This window comes from Garra rufa, chromosome 3, assembly GCF_049309525.1.
Source record: "Garra rufa chromosome 3, GarRuf1.0, whole genome shotgun sequence".
Taxonomy (NCBI): domain Eukaryota; kingdom Metazoa; phylum Chordata; class Actinopteri; order Cypriniformes; family Cyprinidae; genus Garra; species Garra rufa.
The window spans coordinates 43,994,512-44,021,232 of record NC_133363.1 but is presented as its reverse complement, the minus strand read 5'-3'; the positions used below and the strand labels follow the sequence as shown (position 1 = coordinate 44,021,232).

The window sequence follows — 26,721 nt, the reverse complement described above, 5'->3', positions numbered from 1 at the left end:
ATTGCACCATTGACCAACTAAAACCTGGTCTAAAGTCAATGCCGCAGTATTATTTATTTATTTAAAGGGCGCCATAGATATAATTATAGTTACTTGCTACACACAGAGACGGGCAGCAGCACACAAACATACCGTTCCACCATTAAATTTGCAAAAGTGGGTTTGGAAATACTAAGTGCACCTGCGCCAATCATGTAAGAAGACTGGAGTGTTTCCCAATCTGTAATAATTAAACAGATTGCTAAAACACCATACTTGTTTGTTTGTTACGTATTTTAATTTTAAAATGGTAAACATGGTAAACATTCCAGGATTTTTCTCCATATAGTGGACTTTAATGGTGGCCAATGGATTGAAGGTCCAAATTGCAGTTTCAGTGCAGCTTCAAAAGGTTCTACACAATCTCAGCTAAGATATAAGGGTCTTACTTAGTGGAATGATCAGCCATTTTCTAAAAAATATACAAATGTATATACCCTTTAACCGCAAATGCTCGTCTTGCACTAGCTCAACCTAATGCATTACATTATCAAGCACGTGACGTAGATAAGTATACCTATTGAGTGTTTAGAAAGCGAACATGCATAGAAAATCAAACGCCCTTTACAACAAAAAGGTAAAACAATGATGTCTAATCATTTTGAAGTTGGAGGAGAAAATTAGATTTTTTTTTTTAATTGAAGTACACAGCTGATAAACTAACCACGTGTGACCTTTCCAACATGATTACACAGAGCTAGTGCAATACGAGCATTTGTGGTTAAAAAAATTTTCTTTTTAATTTTTTTTTTTTTTTTTTTTTTTTTGAGAAAATGACAAATAGATTTTGTTAGATAAGACCATTATTCCTCGGCTACACTCTTAAAAGTAAAGGTGCTTTAAAAAAATTCTTCACAGGGATGCCATATAGGAGAACCATTTTTGGTTCCACAAAGAACCATTCAGTCAAAGGTTCTTTAAAGAACCATCTCTTTCTTACCTTTTTATAATCTAAAGAACCTTCTTTTGCCAAAAAGAACTTTTTGTGAAACAGAAAGGTTCTGCGGATTGTTAAAAGTTCTTCTATGGCATCGTGAAGCACCTTTATTTTTAAGAGTGCAGGATCGTGTAGAGCCCTTTGAAGCTGCATTGAAACTGCAATTTGGATCTTCCACCCACTGGCCACCATTGAAGTCCATTATATGGAAAAAATCCTGTAATGTTTTCCTTAAAAAAACGTAATTTCTTTGCGACATTGAACATCTTAGATAACATGGGAGTGAATAAATTATTCCAAAATTTTTATTCTGGAAGTGAACTTCTCCTTTAAATGATTGAATAAATGTGTAAATTAATGTGTAAAAATACAAAATATTAGGAACAACATGGCACCCATATTATATACTGAAACAGCCATCCTGTAGAAGAAGGCTCTTCACAATACTAAAACAGGAATGCAGTAATACAACAAAACACGAAACAAATAAAAATGAGCAGAAAGCGGTACATATCTACCACGTATCCAAACAAATCAAACAACCTCAGAGCTTTAGCTGTATTTCGGCCGCCACAAAACAGATGTTCCAGAGCCCTGCTCCTTGTGTGACGTCAGCGCGATGAGAGGGGTTTGCCCCTCGCGCATTAGGAGGGAACTACAGGATGAGATGAGCTCGTGCTGGCTGTCACTGCCGCCGCCCAATAGACACCCGCGATCCGGAGCGAGAGCAGGACGACCTCCTCCCAATCAAGAGGCCGGAGTGTGAGCCTGTACCTGACCTCAATTCGGCTTGGATGCTTTAGCAACGATCGGCGACGGAAAGAGGAGAGAGTGTGGGACAGAGACGGATATTTGGGATACAGCTCTCGCACGTCCCGACTCTCGGTCTTGCAATGGGATGCACGTTAAGTGCAGAGGAGCGCGCCGCTCTGGACCGGAGCAGAGCGATCGAGAAAAACCTGAAGGAAGACGGAATAAGCGCATCTAAAGATGTCAAATTACTGCTGCTGGGTAAGTCGTGAGATCTCGCTGGCTGCTTTGCAACGAGTGCGTTGAATAAGGATGCTGCAGGTGTGTAACTGTGTGTGTGACAGCACTGACACAGCCTGTATCTCCGCAGGCGGAGGGGAGTCGGGGAAAAGCACCATCGTCAAACAAATGAAGTAAGTGCGGGGTTTTAACATGCTGACAGTGATTCTGTGCCGTTTTCTGTTCGTTTCAGCCATGGTTAAAGGTTGGAAACTGTTTGTATCGCGCTGTTCATTGTGTGGTAGTGCTGAAACACAAGAGCACCCCAAGAGACAGCGCTGTGTGTGTGTGTGTGTGTGTGTGTGTGTGTGTGTGAGTGAGTGAGTGAGTGAGTGAGTGAATGTGTATGTTAGTAGCATGTGTGCAGCTCTGCTGTCTCAGCCGGCTTGGGCTCCAAAGTTCCTTAATGTTTCACGTTTTTGTCATGTGCATTTAATCTGTGCTGTGCCATGTTATGCATTAAGGCCTTGAGTTCATTTTGTCCTCTGACTGTGTGCTTGAGAGAGAGAGAGAGAGTGAGAGAGAGAGAGTGTGTGTGTGTGTGCGCGCGCGAGGCATTAGAATCTTTCTCTGTATTAATCTTAATGGGTGGCTTTTAGTGCCTGATCCCTGCAGTCTCGTTTAGCGTTATCCGCCCATTAAACGGATTTACCGGGACTATGCCACCTAACCTTACATTTTCATAACTACGGATGCACATACAACAATTTTCAACTCTTATGGCCCTTTTGACCAATTGTGTTGTATTATTAAATATAATTTTGCATATCAAACTCATTTTACTGCACTAGCAGTTTTTCTAATTCAAAGCACCTACAACTATATCTCAGACCTGTGGTATATTTTAAGGTTTTAAATACACTCTTACTAGTTACACTTTAACTTTTTTATTACAGTTATACAGTTATTGCATAGTTACAGTTTAACTTGTGGTTTAAAATATTAAGATGACCAGCACCTTGGGCTTTGCAACCTGTAGAAGCACAAGACTGATTGTTGCATAATCTCTAATCATACTACTTTTGCCATTATATATTCTAGTCATATGCATATACATGTGTGACCCTGGACCACAAAACCAGTCATAATTTAGATTTATACACAATGAAATTGAATAAATACAAAAGGCAAAGACAAAATTTGGCTGAGATACAACTAATTAAATATCTGGAATCTGAAGGTGCAAAAAAATCTAAATATTGAGAAAATTGCCTTTAAAGCTGTCCAAATGAAATTCTTTGCCATGTATATTACTAAACAAAAATTAAGTTTTGATATATTTATGGTAGGAAATTTTAAAATTATCTTCATGGAACATGATCTTCAATTAATATGCTAATGATTTTTGGCATCATTTTGACCCATACAGTGTATTTTTGGCTATTGCTACAAATATACTGGTTTTGTGGTACAGGGTCACATGTATGTCAGTTCTTTTGTTTGAATGGTGCATGTGTGTCTATAATGGCTATTCTCTCTTGTGTGTATGCGTCAGAATTATCCATGAAGATGGGTTCTCTGGAGACGACGTAAAGCAGTTTAAACCTGTGGTCTATAGCAACACCATTCAGAGTCTTGCCGCCATCTTGCGAGCAATGGAAACTCTTGGTATAGAGTATGCAGACAAGGACAGAACTGTATGTATATCACGTGCACACACTCTTGTGAACTTTAAAACTTCACAGAGATTATGTGGTACAGGTGGTGTGATTTTCTTAAATATTCAGCTGCCTGAAAACCATTTTGAAACATCTACACTACCAGTCAAAAGTTTTTGAACAGTAAGATTTTTTTGTGTTTTTTTTTTAAGAAGTCTCTTCTTCTCACCAAGCCTGCATTTATTTGATCCAAAGGACAGCAAAAACGAAATATTTAATATAAAATATTTTTACAATTGAAAATAACTGCTTGCTATTTGAATATAATTTTAAACGTAATTTATTCCTGTGATCAAAGCTAAATTTTCAACATCATTACTCCAGTCTTCAGTGTCACATGATCCTTCACAAATCCTTCTAATACAGGGGTTCCCAACCTTTTTTACTCTGGGGCCCCCCTCCTTCTCCGGCCAATTTTGCACGGCCCCCCTATGCCTGACATGTCATCTTATACTGTACTTCCACAGTAAAGAAAAAAAAAATTATTTTTAAACTTTTTTATTAACCAAAACATTTGTTTTGCCTTAATTATTCTTCTACTGCATGCTATAAAAAACCCCTCAAAATTCAAATAAAATTTAAATTAAAACTTCAAATATACCTTATAATCTTTAAAGAAAACCTCTGCTCAATTCTAACTTTTAAAATTATTTTACTTCAGACATTCTTTACAACTTAAGAGTACTTTTTCTTAAATAAGTGAACCTGCTCTACAACAGGGAGATACCAAAAGACCACTAAACCTATCCCTTTGAACTTGACTGACTGAATAGCTACTGTTTGTATCCATTAAAAAAATAATACACAAATTCAAACTACAGCAAATACATTCTAAATCTGTTGAAGCACATCGATGTGAAGGTTCGACCAAGACGGGATCAGTGAACTCTGTCAGTGCGCGCCTGATACTCATAAACACCGAGCCTTACTCCTCTTCTATGGGTGAGCATCTATTATAAAACACTCACATTAATTTGGACAACTAGGCAAAGGTTTGTAATTTCACGCAAAAATACGATAGGGATCAGAGCCCCGAGAGCGCGCATAGTTTGTGAATCAATAGCAGACTTATGCGTGTCTCATGCACGATTCTGATTTACACGAGACATTAGGCACGCGCAAGTTCGTTATTATGACACTAATCGTTTTTACCTTTTACCTTTACGACGGTTTGCTTCATGTGTGCAGCCGAGAGATGTAACATTAGTTTGCGTACAGCATTTGGAAGTTTTGAGCCGCCATTCAGTCTGTATTTAACAGTGCGATGAGGCTTGCTGCACCGAGTCTGAAGCAATCAACCACAGAACACGAGAGAGGCTGTGCTTTTATTATTCTCATTTAGCGCATTAATAATGAAATTAAACAATTATAGGATAATATTTACATTAATTTTAAGATATCTCGCGGCCCCCCTGGAGGATCACTGAGGCCCCCTAGTGGGTCGCGACCCCCCGGTTGGGAACCGCTGTTCTAATATGATGGTTTGATGTTCAAGAATTTTTTATTACTATTATCAATATTTAAAACGGTTAAGTACATTTTTTAAGTACATTCTTTGATGAAAAGAGAGATCCAAAGCATCCAGCATTTATCTAAAATAAAAAGCTTTTGTAACATTACACACTATACCATTCAAAAGCTTGGAACCTGCGTAATAAATACACAGCAAATCAGAATATTAGAATGATTTCTAAAGGATAATGTGACTGGAGTAATGATGCTAAAAATGCAGCTATGAAATCAAAGGAATAAATAACATTTTAAAATATATTCAAATAGAAAACTGTTATTTTAAATACTAAATATATTTCACAATTTTACTGTTTTTGCTGTACTTTAGATTAAATAAATGCAGGCTTGGTGAGCAGAGGAGCAGGGGCGCCGCTCGCAATTTTGGGCCCTATGACAAAATATGACGTTGGGCCCCCCCTACCACACAAAAGCAGATCTCTGGGGGCCCCTAAATGGCGTGGGCCCTTAGAATTGTCCTAACTTTCCCCCCTGCAGAGGAGACTTCTGTACATGTTATGTTTTTTGTATTAGTATATGTTTTACTTTTGTTCAAACATCTTAATAATACAAACAGAATGATACAACAATACAAGGCAGAAAACAAGCTTGTTTTGACTAGCAGTGTTCTTTAATGTTTGCTTTAGATTTTCCTGGCGCTTGAACTCACCTTGCATTGCCCAAACCACACTTCACAGAGGATGCACTAAGCTGCAGTGACACCTAGTGCATCAATTTGGAAACATCATTGTGGTTGCCAATGGAATGCACATTTAGTGGAAGTCGTTCAACACTTAATAGGATGTTTCTAACATTTTGCATGTGTTTATAGGCAGACGCTAAGATGGTGTTTGATGTGGTCGGTCGAATGGAAGACACAGAGCCATATTCAACAGAACTGTTGGGTGCCATGATTCGTCTGTGGACTGATGCTGGAACTCAAGCTTGCTTTAACCGTTCACGAGAGTACCAGCTCAACGACTCCGCCCAATAGTGAGTTACACACATGTGATCAAGCAACGAGTATGTCACTGTCAGGTGTAATTTTACATACCCTATACATCATAATACACATCTACATCTAAAAATGTTGTGTTTCAGTTACCTAGACAGTTTGCAGCGCATTGGATCTTCAGATTACCTCCCCACTGAACAAGATATTCTCCGAACTCGAGTCAAAACTACTGGCATCGTTGAGACACATTTTTGCTTCAAGAATCTTAACTTTAGGTATCTACTGAGTAGTTATATTTCTCTTATGTGGGTTAAATGCATTATTTATTGGGAATTATTGTTATTATACCACATCAAACTTATATAAACTTATATACACTACCAGTCAAGGTTTTTGAACAGTAAAGAAGTCCCTTCTGATCACCAAGCCTACATTTATTTAGCAAGGATGCTTTAGTGATGATAAAGACATTTATAATATTACAAAAGATTTCTATTTCAGATAAATGCTGTTCTCTTGAAACTCACTATTCATCAAAGAAACCTAAAAAAAATTTACTCAGCTGTTTTTAACATCATAATAACAATAATACTTTTTTTTTTAGCAGCAAATCAGAATATTAGAATGATTTCTGAAGGATTGTGTGACTGGAGTAATGATGCTTATAATTCAGCTTTGAAATCACAGAATAAATTACATTTTAAAATATATTCAAATAGAAAACAGTTATTTTAAATAGTACAAATATTTCAAAATTTTACTGCTTTTGCTGTACTTTGAATCAATAAATGCAGGCTTGGTGAGCAGAAGAGATTTCTTTAAAAAAAAAAACATAAAAAATCGACTGGTAGTGTTTCTGCATAATTTAAGTTAATATATAGAGCTGAATCTGAATCGGGTTCATCATTTAAATTTTTAACATATATTGTCATATGACCCAGCCCTAAAACTGCTCAGTGTAAATTTTAAGACATATTAGTATGACTTTATGTAAAGCTGCTTTGCAACTGTTTATTGTAAAAAGCACAATACAAATCTGATTTGACTCATATGTGATTTTTTTTTAAATGAATAACATTTTCGAAAATTGTAATTATAAAAATACTATTGGGAATATTTTGTTGAATAAAAAATTACTCAGATGTTAAACCTGACATAACAAATCGGAAAATCATTTCTTTTAATTCACTTTATCAACGTGTTAGACGGTGCAAATCTGATATCTATGGTTGACCTGTTTTGTTTCTTAACATGCATTGTGTGTCTTGTGTGCACACATGTGTGTACAAGGCTTCTCATGTATCCTAAAAGTGTGTGATGTTTCGTCCCCAGGCTGTTTGATGTGGGGGGACAGAGATCAGAGAGGAAAAAATGGATTCACTGCTTTGAGGATGTGACAGCCATTATCTTCTGTGTGGCAATGAGTGGATATGACCAAATGCTCCACGAAGACGAAACCACGGTGAACTACTACACCCAGACTTACACCTGAACATTTAGACACCTTGTATAATCACATTATGGCATCTAATGGTAAATTAATAAAAAAAAAAAACACACACACTTGGTTTTTACTGGCATTTGCCATTTTTTCTCTAAAATAATCCTTTGATCCTCAACCTAAAGTTGATCTGAATCACCAAATTAAACTACTGTTTCACTAACTATATATACATTTAATACCAGTCAAAAGTTTTTGAACAGTAAGATTTTAAAAGGATACTCTTCTGCATTTATTTGATCCAAAGTACAGCGAAAACTGTAAATATTGTAAATTGTAAAATAGCTGATTTCTATTTGAATATATTTTTAAATGTATTTCTTTCCTGTCATTTGAAAGCTGAATTTTCAGCATCATTACTTCAGTCACATGATCCCTCAGAAATCATTCTAATATTCTGATTTGCTGCTCAAAAATCAATGTTGAAAACAGCTGAGTAGAATTTTTTTCAGGTTTCTTTGATGAATAGAAAGTTCAGAAGAACAACATTTATCTGAAATAGAAATCTGTTGTAACAAAATAAATGTCTGTGTCATCACTTTTCATCCATTTAAAGCATCCCAAGTAAAACGTATTAATTTCTATTTATTAAAAAAAAAAATACTGAATATTCAAAAAGCTAGGAGAAAAAAATTGTGTTTAATGCACTATTTTTTCTTTTTCTTTGCAGAACCGTATGCATGAGTCTCTGATGCTCTTTGACTCTATATGTAACAATAAGTTCTTCGTCGACACATCCATCATCCTTTTCCTCAATAAGAAGGACCTTTTTGGAGAAAAGATTGTGAAATCTCCCCTGAATATCTGCTTCCCGGAATACACAGGTACAACAGCCATGCACAAATGTATTTAAAGAATTCCCAAACATGAGAAACTTCTAAAACGAGTTCATCATGTCTTTAACTTTCCCACAGGCCCAAATACATTCGAAGCGGCAGCTGCATATATACAGGGCCAGTTTGAAAGTAAGAATCGCTCTCCTAATAAAGAGATCTACTGTCATCTAACCTGCGCTACAGACACGGGAAACATCCAAGTGGTCTTTGATGCTGTCACCGACATCATCATCGCCAATAACCTGCGTGGCTGTGGCCTCTACTGAGCTCCGACTCCGCCTGTTGCCCTTCCAAATGGTAGCAAGTGACTGAACTGACACCCCTGTGACTTTTGGCCAAGGCACTTCCTTGTTTCATTTTTGTCTTTTGTTCAGAATGTTTGTCCCTTACTTCCCTTCATAGTTTGTCAGTACGTTGCAGGAGTAAATAATGTAAGGGTGTGCATGTATAGTGTAAAAACGAGCGTTTGGCCGGGCATAGATGCTTTAAGCATGAGTGCATGTGTGTGAGTGGAAGTCACAACGAGTGAGAGTGTTCGTCAGGTGATAAGAGACTTCCAAATGCTGATACGATCTGAAACTAAAATGATCTGAAAAACCCAGTGACTGAGAGCAAGATATATGGTGAATCATTTACCATTTCAGAAGCTGAATGTTGTCCAGGGGCAGCTCTTAAGCCAAAGTTGTTTGAGACCTGGCACCGCCCCTTTTTGGGTCTCTGCTCACTGGCTTCAGGCTGACTTAAAATGCCTTTCAGCGAATGAAGCCTCTTACAAAGTGTGATGTTGACAACATTCTCACTCAACATGAGCACAAATAGTTCCAGTTGTTCATTTATGTATAAATGACTCTGTAGTTTATTTATTTATATAACTATAAGCGCATGTATTTACATATTTTGTATCGCCCCACACTTTGTGCACCCTTTCAGTGTCGGGCTATGAATACAAACGAACTAGCTTACAGACTTTAGATCGAGAGCAGCGTAAATATTAAGACAGTAATTCGGCTTCATATATATGACTGAATTACTGAATTGCTTCTTTTTATCTCACTCTCTTTAACTGATGAAATAATGACGTGTGAGAGTGTGTACAGATGCGCGTGCGTGTGTGATGCATGCACACTGTTTATTCAACCATGACCTGTTACTTAACCCAGATTTCTTTTCCTCTTTTTCTCTGCTGTGGATGGACTTTTTTTTGTTTGGTGCACTGAATGTCCTCTTTTCCTCCCTTGGGGTAATACTGCACTGTACTGCTGGGTTTAGTCCTCTGACCGACCAATGAAATGTTTACATTAAAAAAGAAAACACTTTAGCACCAACTACTGGCTTTGTACTGATTTGTCCCGGATTTTGTCTACTTTTATAATATATAATTGCAGTAGTTACATAAATACTTCAAATATAGGAATACTATTATCCCTGGCTTTCCTTTTATATTTGTTTTTGATCGCCACATAATGCTGAATGGGATCACAAGACAAGTTCATCCATCAGTAGCGCGCAGCCGCGCACGCAGACTTCCTATGACGCTTTCACGTGATTGTGGCGCACGAACGAGCGATTCCATTTATTTCTAAGAGACAGACACATATTTCCACAAAGCATCATACGGTCGTTGGAATAAGCTCGGGTGCCAAGATGGATCCGTGTGGCTGCTCTGAATGTAAGTATATAAACCAAATCGATGTAATCTTATAGCAAGAAAATATGGTGGCTCGCAAACGCATCTTCGGGGAATTTAAGACCATCTGTTTGTGTTGTAGCTGGATCTTGTGACTGCGGGCAAAACTGCAAATGCACCGACTGCAAGTGCGCACATAGCAAGAAGAGTGAGTCGAATAACTAACACTTTAGATTATTAAACATCACTTCAGCCGGAATTCTGCCGAATGTAATCATTTCACCTTTTTTTGTAGGTTGCGGCAGTTGTCCATCCGAATGCAGTAATGTAAAGGACAAGAAGGGCTGCGAGAGCGCCTGCAAGGACAAGGAGAAGTCGTGCAAAACACACTGCTGCAAATGAAAGTCTGTGATACGTGCTGTAACACTGTGCTTTATTAATAATAATGAACAAAAAAAAACCACAACAATTCAATAATGTACTTCTGCATTTGTTGTGATTATTGATGAAATGAAAGGATGTAACGTTACTTTGAGTTCTAATGTTATTCTTCGTCCATACAGGATACATGTAGAATAAAAAGTTTATAATCTGTAATAGCTCACGCACACTAAATGCAGCACAAGACACAAAATAATAGACTGTCTAAATTGTATAAACAGAGCAGTTTGTTGCCGAAACTAAAAACACAAGAAATTTGTAGAATTCTGACTGTTACAGGACTAAAAGGAATGAGGTTTGACCTGTCTTTAAAAATGTATAGAAGGTGTGTGGTTTCTGTTTTGGTTAGACCAGCAGGGTCCAAACTTATTGATGCCGAGAGCATTCATATATGACTTAAATATAAAATATAAATGTTTTACATGTTTAAATTTGACACTGTATGTATTAAGTGTGACATTAAAAAGACAACCTGGCAACATTTTTCCTTCAAGAGCTTCAACTTTGGGTATATATAAAGTTAATTACTTCTTCTTTATTACTTATTGTTCTTATTATTATTATTATTAAGTTAAAATAGGCTTTGTTATATCGTCCAGACTACCACGAGGATAGTCAGGAGTTTAGTATTTTTATGTCATTGTTTAGAGCATAAGAAAAAATGTTCCTCTGTAGAGGACACTAGGACTTGTCCTGTTTTTTTGTTTTGTTTTGTTTTTATTACAAAGACATGAATAGTGGAATTTTATTTAATCAGCACAATCAGGTTTTATTTTTTATACCAAACTTTATATGAAGATGATTCTCAACTATGTTATGAAAAATATAACAGAATTATTTGATATACCATTTTTCTTTATGCAAAATGTGTTTAAAATGGCCATAAATGGGTTTTCCCATCATATACAATGCATCTATAAACTGTACCTAATTTGCATGTTAATGTGGCAACATACACTACTGGTCAAACATCTTTGAACAGTACGTTTTTAATGTTTTTTTTTTAAATAAGTCTCTTCTGCTTAAGCCTGCATTTATTTGATCTAAAATATTGTAAGATATATTTATAATTTTTAAAATAACTGCTTTCTATTTGAATATATTTTTGTAATTTGTTCCTGTGATCAAAGATGAATTTTCAGCATCATTACTCCAGTCTTCAGTATCACATGATCATTCAGAAATCATTCTAATATGAATTATTATTATTATTATCAATATTTAAAACAGTTTTTTTCACAGGATTCTTTGAATAGAAAGATTTAAAGATCAGCATTTATCTGAAATAAATCACCTTTCAAAAGCTCAGAGTCAGTATGGAGTCAATTATTATTATTATTATTAATAATAATAATAATAATAATTGACTTATAATTATTATTATTTTTGATTGATTGATTTGGCGGGGCTAAAGAAATTAATACTTTTATTTAGCAAGGATGCATTAAATTGATGAAAAGTGATGATAAAAGACATTTATAATGTTACAAAATATTTCTATTTCAAGTAAATGCTGTTCTTCTGAACTTTCTATTGAAAGAAATCTACTATTTTCAACATAATAATAATAATAATAAATGTTTTTTGAGCAAATCAGAATATTAGAGTTATTTCTGAAGGATCATGTGCCTGGAGTAATGATGCTAAAATTCAGCTTTGAAATCAGGAATACATTTCATTTTAAAATATATTCAAATAGAAAACAGTTATTTTAAATAGTAAAAATACTTTCGTTTTCAATTTGACTGTTTTTGCTGTACTTCAAATAAATGCAGGCTTGGTGAGCAAAAGCGACTTCTTTAAAAAACATTTAAAAAAATCTTACTGTTCAAAAACTGTTAACTGGTAGTGTATGTTGAAAAAATAAGTGTAGTAATGTGAGTAATAATTGACAAGATTTTCATAATAATATCTAATATTTTATAAGAATATTGATATATAATTTCTTTCCCTATTCATTTGTTGTGTCTCCCATAAAGTCCTTGTGTCCTCTACAGTGGACATTTATGAAATCGTTATGTTTTCATAACAGAAAGTAATATTTTGTTGTTATGTTGATTTATGACAAACAATTTGAAAATTAGTCAGGTTTGAATGAACATTACCAAGTATTATCATATGTCCATAAAGGTGTTAAATTTGATCACTAAATTAATGTCAGACATATTTAAAGAAAGAGGCGAGGGCGTGTTAATGGTGAAACTTCCAAACATTTGGTATCTTATAAAAGCCTTGAGTGTGCTCTTCACAGGACATCCAGACTTAAAACTGACATGTAAGGTCTCAAAGAAATCTCTACAGAGGACAAAACTCCATAGCTGGTAGACAGGAGAATATCACATTATCAAACTCATAAGTATCTGAACAGAAATGGAGCATTACTTGGTTACAAAAGTAGCAAACAGCTCATTCTTATGTTATAACGTTTTAAGTAAGATACTAAACAATGATTACAAAAGCACAAACTACGGCAAGAAATTGTGTTATAATGTACAACATTGCAACCTAATAGGCCTACATTACTCAAAATATTTGTGTTAATAATATTGAGATCCCTTCCAATCAGAATTAAAAGCGTCACATTAGCCACGCCTCTGTAATGTGACGAGCCAATGATATTACCGCACACACTTGTCACGCAGCAATGCCTGTAGAGACGCTGTCAAATGAGAAACGTGTTTATATTTAATTTGTTTACACGATCGCGAATTAGTGGACTTTCATATATCAGGAGTGTGCAGCAATGTCTGTATGACCTTTGTAGTCGGAAATCGCGAACCATGACAGTATTCTTCATGTTATCATAGCAGCCATCACACGTCTTTGTCTGCGGAAGTATTCTTGTGCTGTTCTCCCATATCCCAGGTTAAGAGAATGACTCAAATGTTTTTACTAGAATGGACCGTGAATTAACAGGTATGAAGAACTCTTTTATCGTTTTTGTAAGTTTTACCGTGCTTAGTTGCAGTAGACTGCGCCGGGGTCAGTGACCGTGCACATGCCGGTCAGTATGTTTGGATTCGGGCGCCTCTCCGCCGAGGGCAAAGTAGGAATCGCATCGGGAGTTGTTTTTTTCTCTATGCTTATATCCAGAACATTAATCTCGGAGCGGGTTGAGAAAAACACTCGTGCTTTGTTGTTTCGCGTTCAGTTTCTCCTTTTCATCAACTCCCTGCTGCTCCTCGGCTCTCTCTACATTTGGAAACGCGTGGTGAGGCGGCTGTGCGGAACCAGGGGTGCACCTTCTGTCCTGCAGAGATGCTGGCGTCTTCTTGTCCTGCTGTTTCTTACTCTGGTGCACGGGAGCTACCTATGCATGTTTTTCCTCGTGGACACTGAGCCACACTGGTTATCATTGCTGAGTTTCTCCTGTTTGGGGATTTTTGTCATCCTACTGTTCTTTCTGTTTGTTTTTGGCTGCTTTAACCGCCTTCGCAGGCTTCTCTCCCGCAGCCGAGGAGGAGAGGATGCGGTTGCGAGTGGATCAGTCAGCCATATAGTGTTGGCAATGATACTAACAGCAATACTGGCAGCGTATGGGTTGGTAAATGCAGCCCAGCCTCCACGAGTAGTTAAGGTGGAGATCCCAGTAGAGAAGCTCCCGGAGTCTTTGAATGGGCTCAGGTTGGTGCTTCTGTCCGACATACATCTGGGACCTACAGTAGGCCGCTCCAAACTGCAGCGCATTGTGACTATGGTGAATGAGCTGGACCCAGGTAATTACAATTATATGGTTATGTTAAATGGGTAGTCTAACAGAAAATAATAATTCTGTCATTTACTCACCCTCATGTCATATCAAACCTGTGTGACATGTCTTTTTTCTGTTGAACCTAAACATACAGTTGAGGTCAAGTTTACACACACCATGCAGAATCCAAAATAAGAGGAATCATACAAAATGCATGTTTTTTTTTTTTATTTAGTACTGACCTGAATAAGATATTTCATATAAAAGGCGTTTACAAATACCGGTTGAATTTATAAAAATGACCCTGTTCAAATGCTCACTGATGCACCAGAAGAAAATCCAAAGCATTGAGAGCTTATTTTGTCTTCTGGGAAACAAGTATCTTCTGTAGTTTCTGAAGGGCCTTCTGTTCAAAAGTTTACACCCCAGACTCTTAATGCATCGTTATTCCTTCCGAAGCATCAGTTAGCATTTGAACCTTCTGTAATAGTTGCATATGAGTTGCTCAGTTGTCCTCAGTGTGAAAATATAGATCTCAAAATCATTCAGTCAGTGTTAAAAAGGGTTCAAATACATAAAAATGCTGAAAAACTAAATAATTTGTGGGACCTAAAGGATTTTTCTGAAGAACAGCAGACAGTCACTAAACCAAAAAACACAGCTGTTGATCATTCAGGCAGGGGCGCCGCTCGCAATTTTGGGCCCTATGACAAAATATGACGTTGGGCCCCCCCTACCACACAAAAGCAGATCTCTGGGGGCCCCTAAATGGCGTGGGCCCTTAGAATTGTCCTAACTTTCCCCCCCTGATTCAGGTAACAACACAGTATTACAAATCTTTTGAACAGGCTATTTTTTATAAATTCAACTAATATTGAACTATATGTAAACGTCTTTTATGTGAAATATCATATTCAGGTCAGTACTAAATAAAAAACACATTTTGTATGATCCCTCTTATTTTGGTAAAATAATTACCATTTTGCAGATTCTGCAAGGTGTATGTAAACTTTTGACCTCAACTCTATCTTTATGTTCAACAGAGTAAGTCATACATATTTGGAACTACATGCAAATGATGCCAGGGGTGGACTATCCCTTTAACATGTAGCTTACATTAAATTTTCACTCTTTGTGTTTGTTGCTATAGATGTGGTGGTGATTGTCGGTGATCTGACTGACTCTCAGGTGACCCGACTGAGGAGCGCTGCAGAACCACTGGGTCAGATGAAGGCACGACTGGGCTCCTATTTTGCTACGGGTCTGTCTTAGTAGCTGTTAAGTTAAGTTATAAGTTTGTAAATAAACATTTTGTGCACATCTTCATGTTCATTTTTGTGTGACTTTCAGGCAATCATGACTACTACACTGCCGATATTGAAGGCTGGTTTGAGTTCTTGCAATCGATGGGGATTCAGGCTCTTCATAACAGCCATGCAAAAGTGTTCCGTCCTGAACAAACTCAAGACTGGATTTGCCTTGCTGGCATCGATGACCTTGAGGCCCGCATGCTACGGTAAGTCCACACTAATGTCGTTGTCAGGCTCATTTGAGTACATACAAATCGTGTGCATATTGCGTGCCTTGTATCGGGCTTACGTTCATGGTGTTGATTTGGTTAAAGATATCCAGGCCATGGCATGGATGTTGAGAAAGCTCTTAGTGGCTGCAGTGCAGAGAGCCCTATTATTCTTCTTGCACATCAGCCTCATGCTGCCAAACAGGCCCTCCAGCAAAGGCCAGACATTAATCTGGTACTCTCAGGTATGTAAATGATTGTGCTTTGTAAAGGGAAATTTAGAAGTATGCTGCTAAAGCCGAACTTCTGGACTTAATATGCAATTTTGCGTTTGTGTAGGTCACACACATGCTGGTCAGCTCTTCCCCCTCACCATCCTGGCATTCCTGATGAATCCATTTTTCTGTGGACTCTACCGCGTGTCTGAACACACTATGGTCTACGTGACCCCTGGAACAGGTTATTATGGCATTCCAATGAGAATTGCAAGCCGTTCAGAAATTACAAACATTATATTGAAACGTGCTTGAGAGCCTCACACTGCAGGGCAGGGATCAGACACACAATCTCATCTATACATGTTCATTACCTCATTACCCTGCATGCTGTCACACAAACAGTTAATACATGTATTACATAGTAATGTATGCATAATTACGCCATATATATTACAATTTGCACTGTGATTTGCTTGAGCGCATTCTTACAACAGATCTGTTTTACTATTTAATGAATGAGACACATTTAGCCAGGTTTTAGTTGTCATCTATTTTTTTGAGTGTGGTATTGTAATTTGTTTGCCAAAACATGCTACAAATTCAAGCACTTTAAGATTTGAATATTCACATTCCAAAAGTGCCAGTTTTTTAAATTACTTTGTATGTATTTGTACTGTTTTACTCAGGCCCCTTTCATCTGTTTTAATTAGTTCATGACACAAAAAAAATTAATTCAGTGCACTGTTTCGACTGTCACATTTGTGTGAGTCAATCAGGGATTTCATTAATCATCTGTTGTGATAACAGCTTTGATTAAAGATTATTACTACGCTGAGGCATCAGTCTCAAAATGCATCTTTTCTAAAAATGCCATGTGAACTGCATGTTTTATGTTCAGTTGAAGTCAAAAGTTTACATTCACCTTGCAGAATCTGCAAAATGTAAAATATTTCATTAAAATAAGAGGGATCATACAAAATGCAAGTTATTTTTTATTTAGTACTGACCTGAATAAGGTATTTCACATAAAAGATGTTTACATATAGTCCACAAGAAAAAATAATAGTTGAATTTATTAAAATGACTGTTCAAAAGTTTACATACGCTTGATTCTTAATACTGTGTTGTTTCCTAAATGATCCACAGCTGTTTTTTTTTTTTTGTCTAGTGATGGTTGTTCGTAAGTATGCAACTATTCCAGAAGGTTCAAACGCTCACTGATGCTCCAGAAAAACGATGAATTAAGAGCCAGGGGGTAAAAACTATTGAACAGAATAAAGATGTGTACATTTTTCTTATATTGTCTAAATATCATATTTTTTTCGTTTAGCACTGCCCTTCAGAAGCGACAGAAAATACTTTTGTTTCCCAGAAGACAAAATAAGCCCCCCCCCCCGCGTTTGAACCTTCTGTAATAGCTGCATGAGTCCCTCAGTTGTCCTCAGTGTAGAAGGATGGATCTCAAAATCATAGTCATTCTTAAAAAAAGGGTTCAAATACACAGAAATGCTACAAAAAAAAAATTGTGGGACCTGAAGATTTAAAAAAAAAAAAAACAGCAGGCAGTTTGACTGTTCAGGACAAACAAGGGACTCATTAACAACTATCACTAAAAAAAAAGCTGTGGATCTTTCAGGTAACAAGACAGTATACTGTGTATGTAAACTTTTGAAATGGGTAGTTCAACTTTCTCTTGTGGAATATGTGTAAATGTCTTTTATGTGAAAAATCTTATTCAGGGGGGTGTTTCATAAAACAGTCAGACGAACTGGTGTATTTGGTAAACTTTTATGAAACACCCCCCAGGTCAGTACGAAATAAATAACATGCAATTTGTATGATCCCTCTTACTTTGGAAAAACAATTAATTTTAATTAATATTATATGCAAGGTGTATGTAAACTTTTTACTTGAACTGTATTTACAACCTTAATTTATGCATACAACACCAGCAACACTTGTTGAATGAAAAAAATAAAAGAAAATATATTTGCAACTGCATTTACGTTTATTTCATTAGTACTACATTGTAGAAAGTGTAGAAAGTATGATAAGCAATACACACAAACAATATATTTACTTTTACATTATTTCTCAAAACAAAACTTTAGGAAGATGGCAAGTAAAAGTCTATTTTTCGGGTGGAGGAGCTTTTTTCTTCACAGCCCGTGTCAGAGCTTGCTGTACCGCCGGATAGAGTTTGTGACAGCCGTCCATGCAGGTTCTCACAGCATCAGCCAGGATGTCTTCCCGCATCTCTCCATCCGCATTCAGACCAGACACTTGATTCAGATTGGGAAGCAGAGCTACAGTGACACACCCCTGGTTCTCCCCGTAACCCTCCTGCCAGCTCCCACACTCCTCTGAGTATGATGGGTCAACGAGACACGTGTTTCCATTCTGCCTCAGCGCACAGCCCAACACCACATCATACATTTCAATACCGCCATCCGCCAAGGCCATAGAGGCGCATGTCACCGCATGTGCAAGTATCGAGCCGTCATTCTCCAGAACCATGATATTCACCTCAATCTGAGAGCGCGGGTATCTGTGTAGGCAAACTCCTGGCTGCAAGCTCTCTAGTAGAGTCTGGGACAGATCTTTTTCTTCGCTGCCTTGGATCCAGGCACCCCGTTTCAAACATGAAAACGGCGCAAGCCTGAAGTCGCAAACAAGGCGACCGGTTTTCATGTCTGTTTCGTCCTTGCGTTCAGTTTCTCTGGGTCCGTACACCGAGCATATTATCTTGGTGTTTCCAGCCTCGAGGTACGCAGAGCCCTTTGCCTGGCTGATGAGCCCGCAGCGCGCAAACACTGGCCGCACGTCTCCGTTCCCCCGGATGCCTTGCCTGCTGCTGGCCTTGGGAGCTTTATCTGGAGAAAGAAAGAGCAGTGGAGACTGCGACTCCTCCGGTCCACGGATACGTTTTGTGTCAACAGGCATTTTTAATAAACCCACGTGTTTATGGGAACATTACTTCTCAGGAGTGAAACTGTTCAAGTCTTGTTCGAGGAAACAAATGCGAGAGGATACTGCTAGTTACGCTCTACCGCCATCTGTCGGATAGGCGTGACATGACGCACAGAGTTATGGCAGTTTTGGACATTTGCCCCCCACCCCCGTTAGCAAGCTAACGTTCAATGTGACCGCCGTGATATTACTGCGCCTGCTTCGGCCATGTTACGGCAGCAAACGCCGGAATGGGAGTGTAGTTCCTAATCTTATCGGCCTAGAAAATCTCAGCTTTACATTTTCTGCCGGTATTAGTACATGATATAACTACAGAAGAGTCAAGTTTTAAATGGGAAAATACTGAAACTAGTTAGTCATTTTCGAACACAATGCTATTGGTCTAGTACAGGGGTGCCCAACCCTGTTCCTGGAGATCTACTATCCTACAAAGTTCAGCTCCAACCCTGAACAGACACACCTGAACCAGCTAATTAATCTCTTAAGTAGCACTTGATAATTACAGATAGCTGTGTTGGAGCAGGGCTGGAACAAAAATCTGCAGGTAGGTAGATCTCCAGGAACAGGGTTGAGCAGCCCTGGTCTAGTAGGATTCAGTGATCTATGCTAAGCTATGCTGCCCTCCAAAGGCAAAGTGCAGTAACTACGCCAACACTGAAACTGAGAAAAATGCCTTTAAAGTTTTTACACCAGCTAGTCAAACATGTTGAAACTCTTGTTTCTCTGAAACGGGACACAATTTAACCAGGAGACTTTGCCACAAGACAAAACTGTCGTCACAGTCCATTTTAAACCTTAACTCAATTTTGACCAAATGTGTAGTTACTGCGCTTTGCCTTTGGAGGGGAGTATGGTAAGAGTGATATCGCCAGAACAGAACAGTAGAATGGCTGAATGGATTTCAAAACGGTAAAACTCAACTGATTAAATCGTGGGGAGTTGGAGAATGAGCCTATTTCCAAAAAAAAGTGGAGTGGACCCATACTCGGAATTTGTGCTCTGCATTTAACCCATCCAAGTGAGCTCACACACACAGAGTAGTGAACACACACCTGGAGCAGTGGGCAGCCATAGTGCTGCCAATATGGCTGATTGATGATGCATTATGGAAACACTCTATAGCCTATGTAACAAATTCTGGAAGTTCACAAACAAACTATATATAGGCCTACTTCATTTTCTTTGATTTGTGAACTTTCATCACTTTGCTTTGTTTACCTTTTTTAAATAGTGCTTATTCCTGAATTTAAGCTATAGAGTTTGCACCTACGTCACAAGTAATAACTTTTGGCAGTCTATAGTACTCCAAATGTTTTTCCCAGTCTGACTGATTAGTACAGCCCAAAACATGACAATAATTGGCTCCTGTATAAGATTTAAAGGGGCGATGACTTTCTCTTGATCTTTTGACATAGAAGAGGTCTTTATATGCTTAATACTTCCTGCAAGTTTAATAAATAAAAAAAAAAAAACATTTATGCAATAACCCTCAGAAAATGGCTTGTTTGAATCCAAGGTGCGAGGTGACGTCACCAGTTGTTTGCAAAAACACTGCCTCCAGCGCAATACATCAACGAATAGTCATCATCTCACCATAGGCCCCACTCACTGGCGTTCAGTTGCTGAACGGCTGACACTTGATTATGCTAAATGTGAGTGTCGCGTTGCATCAAAAGCAAATTGAAATTTCAATTACTGCCACTATCTTGTAAACACTGGACTCCAAGTGCTTGAGTCTGTCGCCAATAGGACAAATGGAGTGAAAAAACGTTCGCTTTGATGCGTTTGGTTTAGACAGCTCGTTCGAGTCTTTGTACGGATATCAAAAGGATCCCAGCATAAGGAACAAGTGAATAGTTTATTTTTAATAGCATCCAGGGTCAATTGTTCAGAGAATTTTGTTTTGTAAACGAGGCACAGTGTCATAGAGAGTTCACAAAGAAACATTTGTTGAAAGATGAAGCAGTACTAAATCTGACTGCAGCTGCATCACTAACTGTAAGTAAGTATTTCATAATGTTTCGTCTGCAAATTACTGTTTTTTTTATCATGTTGTCATAATATATTCAATGACATTAGCCAAAAAGTCGCCGATTACTGACAATCCTTAAAGGACCTGTCCCTTAAAAACAGGTTGTTTTACGGTGTGTTCATAATTGTAGTTCTGTTAATTTGGATTATTTGGTCCGAGCCAAAAAGGAAAATTATACATTTGGTCCTGGTCCACTTAGCGTTCACACGGGCATTTTTGACAGCAAACCTAAAGATGCCAAACTTAAGGCATAGTGATACGTTCACAGCCTGATTGGTCGGGTTGAATGACGTATATTTCATGACGGAACTCACCGAACACTCCAAACAAAAGGAAAAGGAGCGTTTGACTTAAAGCTGCGGGCGTATGACATCAAAGTACCTATTCACTGATTGGTCTGCTGATCACCGCTTTAAGTCAAATACACACAGAGCTCATAAAAAGGCACTTTACCTCCTTGATGCTCCATGTTTGCCCTGTGCTTGTTTTGTTTTGGAGACACATCTTGTTCCCTTCCTGAAATCATGTCGCGTAACGTCGCATCTTGTCATTACTTCCTGTTTTTGGTTGATTTAGTATTTGGTCCATGTTGCATTAATATTTCAATCAAACCGCACCAGAGTTCGTTTGAAAGTTCGCTTGTTTGGTGCGCACCAGGGTTCAGGTGGCAGTGTTCACACTTACTCAAATGAACTGCACTAACAGAACAAACGCACCTATTTCGTTTTATTTGAACCAAACATGACAAGTGTGAACACACCTTTAGACAGGGTCAAAATGAGGGTTGAAAATTATTTTCCCACATTTTTTTAGTGCAAAAGAGAGCTTCCACACCAGTAATACATTTAATTAATATTCTTTACAAATCCGAATATTGGGGGAAATATAAACGGAGCAAGCAAAAAAAGGAAGTTCACAAACAAACTCTTAGTTTGTTTTAGTTTAAGAGGCACGTGCCTCAAGTAATAGCGCTTCAAATGAATGTTTGTTCAAAGGGTTCGAACAGGGTCGCAAGACGAGCACTAATTAATTTGCCACGGCGTTTCACTTAAGGAAATAACACCGAATTCCTCCTGTTCTTGACGAAACGAGGGTCTTGTTTGATAAGGGAGCTAAAGTGGCTGCTCTTGTGTGAAATCAGCTGCAAATTCCTTCTAACATGCACCTTTAGAAAAGCAATCATTTAGACTCGGGACCCACCGATACAAACCCTAGCAGGTCTTTACAATATTTCTCACCATGGGATGACATTTTTAAGGGGTCTTACTTGAGACAGACTCACTCGCTATACTAAACAGAACTAGAGAGGTGAGGATGCTTTGGACACATAACGCTCCATTATTACATAGGGAAGCTTCTTAAATCGTTTTCGTATTAGAATACAACAGAACTTGAATAGAACAATTTTCGGCTTTCGTACTGAGCATGGAGGAACTGGCTCGGGAGAGTATACGCAGCATCAGTCTGCTATCCAGACCTGCGCGGGGTTCGGACGTCCCGCGACTTGGATCGTTTGGGGCCATTTTCATCATGCTTAAATCAGCCCTCGGCGCGGGACTCCTTAACTTTCCCTGGGCTTTTGAGAAGGCTGGCGGCATGAACACAGCCATCGGTGTGGAGATGGTGCGTTGTAATTCTGACAATTGTAGAGAACTACTTTTTGTACTAGGGCACACGGGTATAATCCTAAAAATAATTTAAGGCTCGAAGACCAGTTGGCCATCCAGCTAAACCAGCTGAGTGACCAACAAACAAATTTAGGTTTGAAAAAAAAAAAAAAGTTTTTGAACCGTAAAATTTTTGAACTGTACAATTATTTTGTTTTTTTAAAGATTCTCTTCTGTTCGCTATGCCTGCATTTATATGATAAAAATAGACCAGTATTCAGTGTCACATGATTCTTTAGAAATAATTCTAATATAATGATTTGTTGTTCAAGAAACATTTTGTATTATTATCAATATATAAAACAGTTGAGTGCATTTGTTTTCAAGATTCTTTGATGAATAAAATCCAAAGATCAGCATTTATCTAAAAATAAAAAGCTTTTGTAACATTATACCATTCAAAAGCTTGGATTAATTTTTTTTCTTTTTTGGGAGAGAAATGAAATGAATACTTGTCCTACAAAATACTAATCATAAAGATTTCTATTTCAGATAAATGCTGGAGTAATCATGGAGTAATGGTGCTAAAAAGTCAGCTTTGAAATCAAAGTAATAAATTACATTTTAAAATATATTCAAATAAAAAACAGGTATTTTAAATAGTAAAAATATTTCAAAATTGTACTGTCTTTGTTGTTCTTCGGATCAAATACATTAGCAATCTGTTCAATCTTACAGTAATCTTACTGTTCAAAAACTTTTGACTAGTGTATTTCTTTTTTTATTAATCTCTCTTTTTTATTATTATCATTTATTTATTTATTTATTTATTTTTATCATTACTCCAGTCTTCAGTGTCACATGATCCTTCAGAAATCATTATAAAATGCTGAGTTGGAATAGTTCTTATTAACCGGTTTAGTAATCATTTGGGAATACATTTTTGTAACGTTTAATGAACAGCATTTATTTAAAATAGAAAACTTTTGTAACATAACTATGTTGTTTAGTGTGCAAGGAACTTTTAGGAAAAAAAACAGCCCACATAAAACCTTACAGCAGTGCTTATGTGAATACAGCTGAAAAGAATATCAAGATTGTGATGTTTAATGCAAATGAACCTCTTTCTCTCAGGTATCTCTGGTTTTTCTCATAAGTGGTTTGGTCATTCTCGGCTACGCCTCATCAATCAGTCGGCAGAACACCTATCATGATGTGGTACGAGAGGTGTGTGGACAGAGAATCGGCCATCTCTGTGAGATCTGCTTTGTTTTCAACCTCTTCATGATCTCTGTGGCCTTTTTGGTGGTTGTGCAGGATCAACTGGATAAGCGTAAGTTGTATGTGTTTGTGTGAGTGTGCTGTGTTGTTCTTTATGATTCATTATGTTTCAGTGTGAGTAACTGTAACAGATCAGTGTGTGTATATATACACATGACACAAAAGTATCTTTTACCCTTTTGAACGCAAGTGTCTGTGTGTTTCAGTGTGTCTGTCTCTGTATGAGACAGCAACAGGAAATCTGGAAGGAGAGATGCCATATCACTGGTACACAGATCACCGTTTTGCACTCTTCATCATGTGCCTCATTATCATCCTTCCACTCTCTATACCCAAAGAGATCGGCATCCAGAAATACACCAGGTGTGTTGAAAGCAGACATGCGTCTGCTACTTCCTAAATCTTTTTTATACCGTAGAATTACGTCATTATTTTAATGTCTACTAAAAAGTACTGCATATTTCCCTCACTCTCCCACCTCTGTCCCATTTTAACCTGCAGAATCCATTATTATGTCTTACTTTTTCTTTATATTTACTTGCCAGTGTATTGGGAACTCTGGCTGCTACATACCTAAGTGTAGCTGTAATTGCAAAATATTACCTAAAAGATGAGCACACAGCAGACCTCACACCAGAACACAGTGAAGGGTGAGTTATATGTTAAGTGCATCTTTGTGCATTTACACTACCAGTCAGTATACGATTTTTTAAAGAAACATTTTTATTATTCCAGTCTTCAGTGCCACATGATCCTTCAGAAATCATTCTAATATGCTGATTTATTTTTCAAGAAACATTTTCTTATTATCGTTATTATCAATATTTAAAACAGTTGAGTAATTTTTTTCAGGATTCTTTGATGAATAGAAAGATCGAAAGATCTGCATTTATTTACAATAAAACATTTTGTAATATTATAATTGTTCAAATAATTGTTTTAAATTTTTAGTTTTACTTTTAGTTTATAACTTATTTTTTAAGGAAAAGAATTTATAGAAATTGATACTTTTATTTAACAAGCATGCTTGTCAGCTTACAAAAGTGATGATAAAGACATTTATAATGTTACAAAAGATGTCTATTTCAGATAAATGCTGTTCTTCTGAACTTTCTATCAATCAAAGACACCTGAAATTTTTTTTTTTTTTGAGGAGAACATCTGATTATTAGAATGATTTCTGAAGGATCGTGTGACTGGAAGAATGATGCTAAAAATTCAGCTTTGAAATCACAGGAAAAAATTCCATTTAAAAATATAGCTCAAAATTTTACTGTTTTTGCTGTACTTTGGATCAAATAAATGCAGGCTTGGTGTGAAGAAGAGACATCTTTAAAAAACAATTAAAAAGTCTTACTGTTCAAAAACTTTTGACTGGTAGTGTATATATTATTAATATGAGTTTAATATTAATTTGGTTATTTGTAACAGGTTGGACTCGTGGGCCTCCATGTTCAGCGTGGTTCCTACGATCTGTTTTGGTTTCCAGGTCAGATTCTACACATAAAACACACATTCTCTGCAGAGATTATTAATTTTATGCAGAAATAAAATGATCAATGGTACACTATTTGTGATTGCTGAAAGCTCATAAACTGTAATCCTTATTTATATTACAGTGTCACGAAGCTTGTATTGCTATATACAGCAGCATGGAAAACAAAAAGATCACACATTGGGTTTTCATCTCAGTCACTTCTATGATTTTCTGCCTGCTCATTTATACTCTCACAGGTGAGTCATATTTGTAGAGATCATGGTTATCTATAGTTTTGTTTTATTATAAATATTGTCCAGTGAGTTTGTATCTTCAACAGAGACTGACATTTTGTTGCAATATGGCAGGTGTGTTTGGTTTTCTTACATTTGGACGGGATGTTGCCTCTGATATCCTGATGTCATATCCTGGAAATGACGTAGTGATGATTATTGCTAGGCTGCTGTTTGGAATTTCGATCATCACTATCTATCCTATAATACTCCTGCTGGGAAGGTACCGTAAACCACAAATAAATGTGCATAGCTCCCACTGTGTACACACACTCATGTGTCAATGATTGCGTCTCGTTCACAGGTCAGTGATTCTAACTCAAATATTGCGCTTTTGGGGACGAAGGGCCATAATTACATCTGTGTTAGAGAGTCGGTGCCGTCTGATTCTAACAATTATTTGGATCGCTGTGACTCTCCTCATCGCCATCTACGTACCAGATATGAGTGAGGTCATCAGCATAATTGGAGGAATTAGTGCCTTCTTTATATTTATCTTTCCTGGTAAGAGACAATTACAAACTCATCTAACGATTTGTGTACATACATATACACTCAAACAGATATGAGATGATATTGACTAAACCGTTTTTTTTTTTTTTTGCGCAGGGTTATGCCTCATTTTTGCCATGCAGACAGAACCTATAAATCACAGGATGAGGTGAGTAACATTTTATGTATGTTTAAAGAGTGCCACGTGAATTTCCTGGCTATTTCCTCTGGCCTCTTATTTACTTCTAGTGTTTTTTATATATTTATGATGTGTCTAAAAATACAGTTTTTAATTACTTTCTCCCTTTTATACACACTTTCTTTCATTCAATTTGTTTTTTCCAGAGCCATTTTGACAGGGTGGGGTGTGGTGACTGTCGTAACTGGAGCTTTTATCTTTGGCCAGAGCACAACTATAGCTGTTATAGAGCTGGTGCACAAATTTTAATCTTCATCATGGCCTTCATCATTTGGAATATCATTGTCTTAACAAAATGTGTTTGAATATTTGATTGATGAATGATAAACGGTATGATGCTTGAAACTACACAATTTTTCGAAGAAAATCTGACACCACAGTGCCTTATGCTTTTATTCCTGTTACTTCTC

The 26,721-nt window shown here is 37.2% G+C and overlaps 4 protein-coding genes across 4 annotated transcripts; all 4 read left to right on the top strand.

The window, feature by feature from the left end:
• The first annotated feature begins 1,633 nt into the window (after nt 1-1,633).
• On the top strand, nt 1,634-9,849 carry gnao1b (guanine nucleotide binding protein (G protein), alpha activating activity polypeptide O, b). The gene is made up of 8 exons (XM_073836224.1): nt 1,634-1,987; nt 2,097-2,139; nt 3,501-3,642; nt 6,005-6,165; nt 6,274-6,402; nt 7,460-7,589; nt 8,299-8,452; nt 8,543-9,849. The coding sequence occupies exons 1-8, from the start codon at nt 1,870-1,872 to the stop codon at nt 8,728-8,730; spliced, it is 1,065 nt and encodes a 354-aa protein (XP_073692325.1). The 5' UTR covers nt 1,634-1,869; the 3' UTR covers nt 8,731-9,849.
• Nucleotides 9,850-9,993: 144 nt separating this feature from the next.
• mtbl (metallothionein-B-like) lies at nt 9,994-11,025 on the top strand. Its single transcript, XM_073836225.1, has 3 exons — nt 9,994-10,133; nt 10,234-10,299; nt 10,387-11,025. The coding sequence occupies exons 1-3, from the start codon at nt 10,109-10,111 to the stop codon at nt 10,491-10,493; spliced, it is 198 nt and encodes a 65-aa protein (XP_073692326.1). The 5' UTR covers nt 9,994-10,108; the 3' UTR covers nt 10,494-11,025.
• A 2,165-nt stretch (nt 11,026-13,190) lies between these two features.
• Nucleotides 13,191-17,834, top strand: tmppe (transmembrane protein with metallophosphoesterase domain). Its single transcript, XM_073836223.1, has 5 exons — nt 13,191-14,248; nt 15,374-15,484; nt 15,574-15,739; nt 15,848-15,987; nt 16,082-17,834. The coding sequence occupies exons 1-5, from the start codon at nt 13,531-13,533 to the stop codon at nt 16,270-16,272; spliced, it is 1,326 nt and encodes a 441-aa protein (XP_073692324.1). The 5' UTR covers nt 13,191-13,530; the 3' UTR covers nt 16,273-17,834.
• Nucleotides 17,835-17,925: 91 nt separating this feature from the next.
• Nucleotides 17,926-26,560, top strand: slc38a8b (solute carrier family 38 member 8b). The gene is made up of 11 exons (XM_073836222.1): nt 17,926-18,271; nt 22,362-22,585; nt 23,704-23,902; nt 24,057-24,213; nt 24,396-24,500; nt 25,282-25,339; nt 25,470-25,584; nt 25,696-25,843; nt 25,925-26,124; nt 26,230-26,281; nt 26,458-26,560. Exons 1-11 carry the CDS (start codon nt 17,926-17,928, stop codon nt 26,558-26,560), a joined length of 1,707 nt encoding a protein of 568 aa, XP_073692323.1.
• The last annotated feature ends 161 nt before the right edge of the window (nt 26,561-26,721 follow it).

Coding starts and splice junctions, on each gene's coding strand:
- mtbl (XM_073836225.1), top strand. CDS start 10,109: ATGGATCCGTGTGGCTGCTCTGAAT. Junction 10,134..10,233: donor TCCGTGTGGCTGCTCTGAAT/GTAAGTATATAA, acceptor TTTGTGTTGTAG/CTGGATCTTGTGACTGCGGG. Junction 10,300..10,386: donor GTGCGCACATAGCAAGAAGA/GTGAGTCGAATA, acceptor CTTTTTTTGTAG/GTTGCGGCAGTTGTCCATCC.
- tmppe (XM_073836223.1), top strand. CDS start 13,531: ATGCCGGTCAGTATGTTTGGATTCGGGCGCCTCTCCGCCGAGGGCAAA. Junction 15,485..15,573: donor GGGCTCCTATTTTGCTACGG/GTCTGTCTTAGT, acceptor TGTGACTTTCAG/GCAATCATGACTACTACACT. Junction 15,988..16,081: donor CATTAATCTGGTACTCTCAG/GTATGTAAATGA, acceptor GCGTTTGTGTAG/GTCACACACATGCTGGTCAG.
- gnao1b (XM_073836224.1), top strand. CDS start 1,870: ATGGGATGCACGTTAAGTGCAGAGGAGCGCGCCGCTCTGGACCGGAGC. Junction 2,140..3,500: donor ACCATCGTCAAACAAATGAA/GTAAGTGCGGGG, acceptor TGTATGCGTCAG/AATTATCCATGAAGATGGGT. Junction 7,590..8,298: donor TCCACGAAGACGAAACCACG/GTGAACTACTAC, acceptor TTTTCTTTGCAG/AACCGTATGCATGAGTCTCT.
- slc38a8b (XM_073836222.1), top strand. CDS start 17,926: ATGAAAAAAATAAAAGAAAATATATTTGCAACTGCATTTACGTTTATT. Junction 25,585..25,695: donor GCTCATTTATACTCTCACAG/GTGAGTCATATT, acceptor GCAATATGGCAG/GTGTGTTTGGTTTTCTTACA. Junction 25,844..25,924: donor ATAATACTCCTGCTGGGAAG/GTACCGTAAACC, acceptor TCTCGTTCACAG/GTCAGTGATTCTAACTCAAA.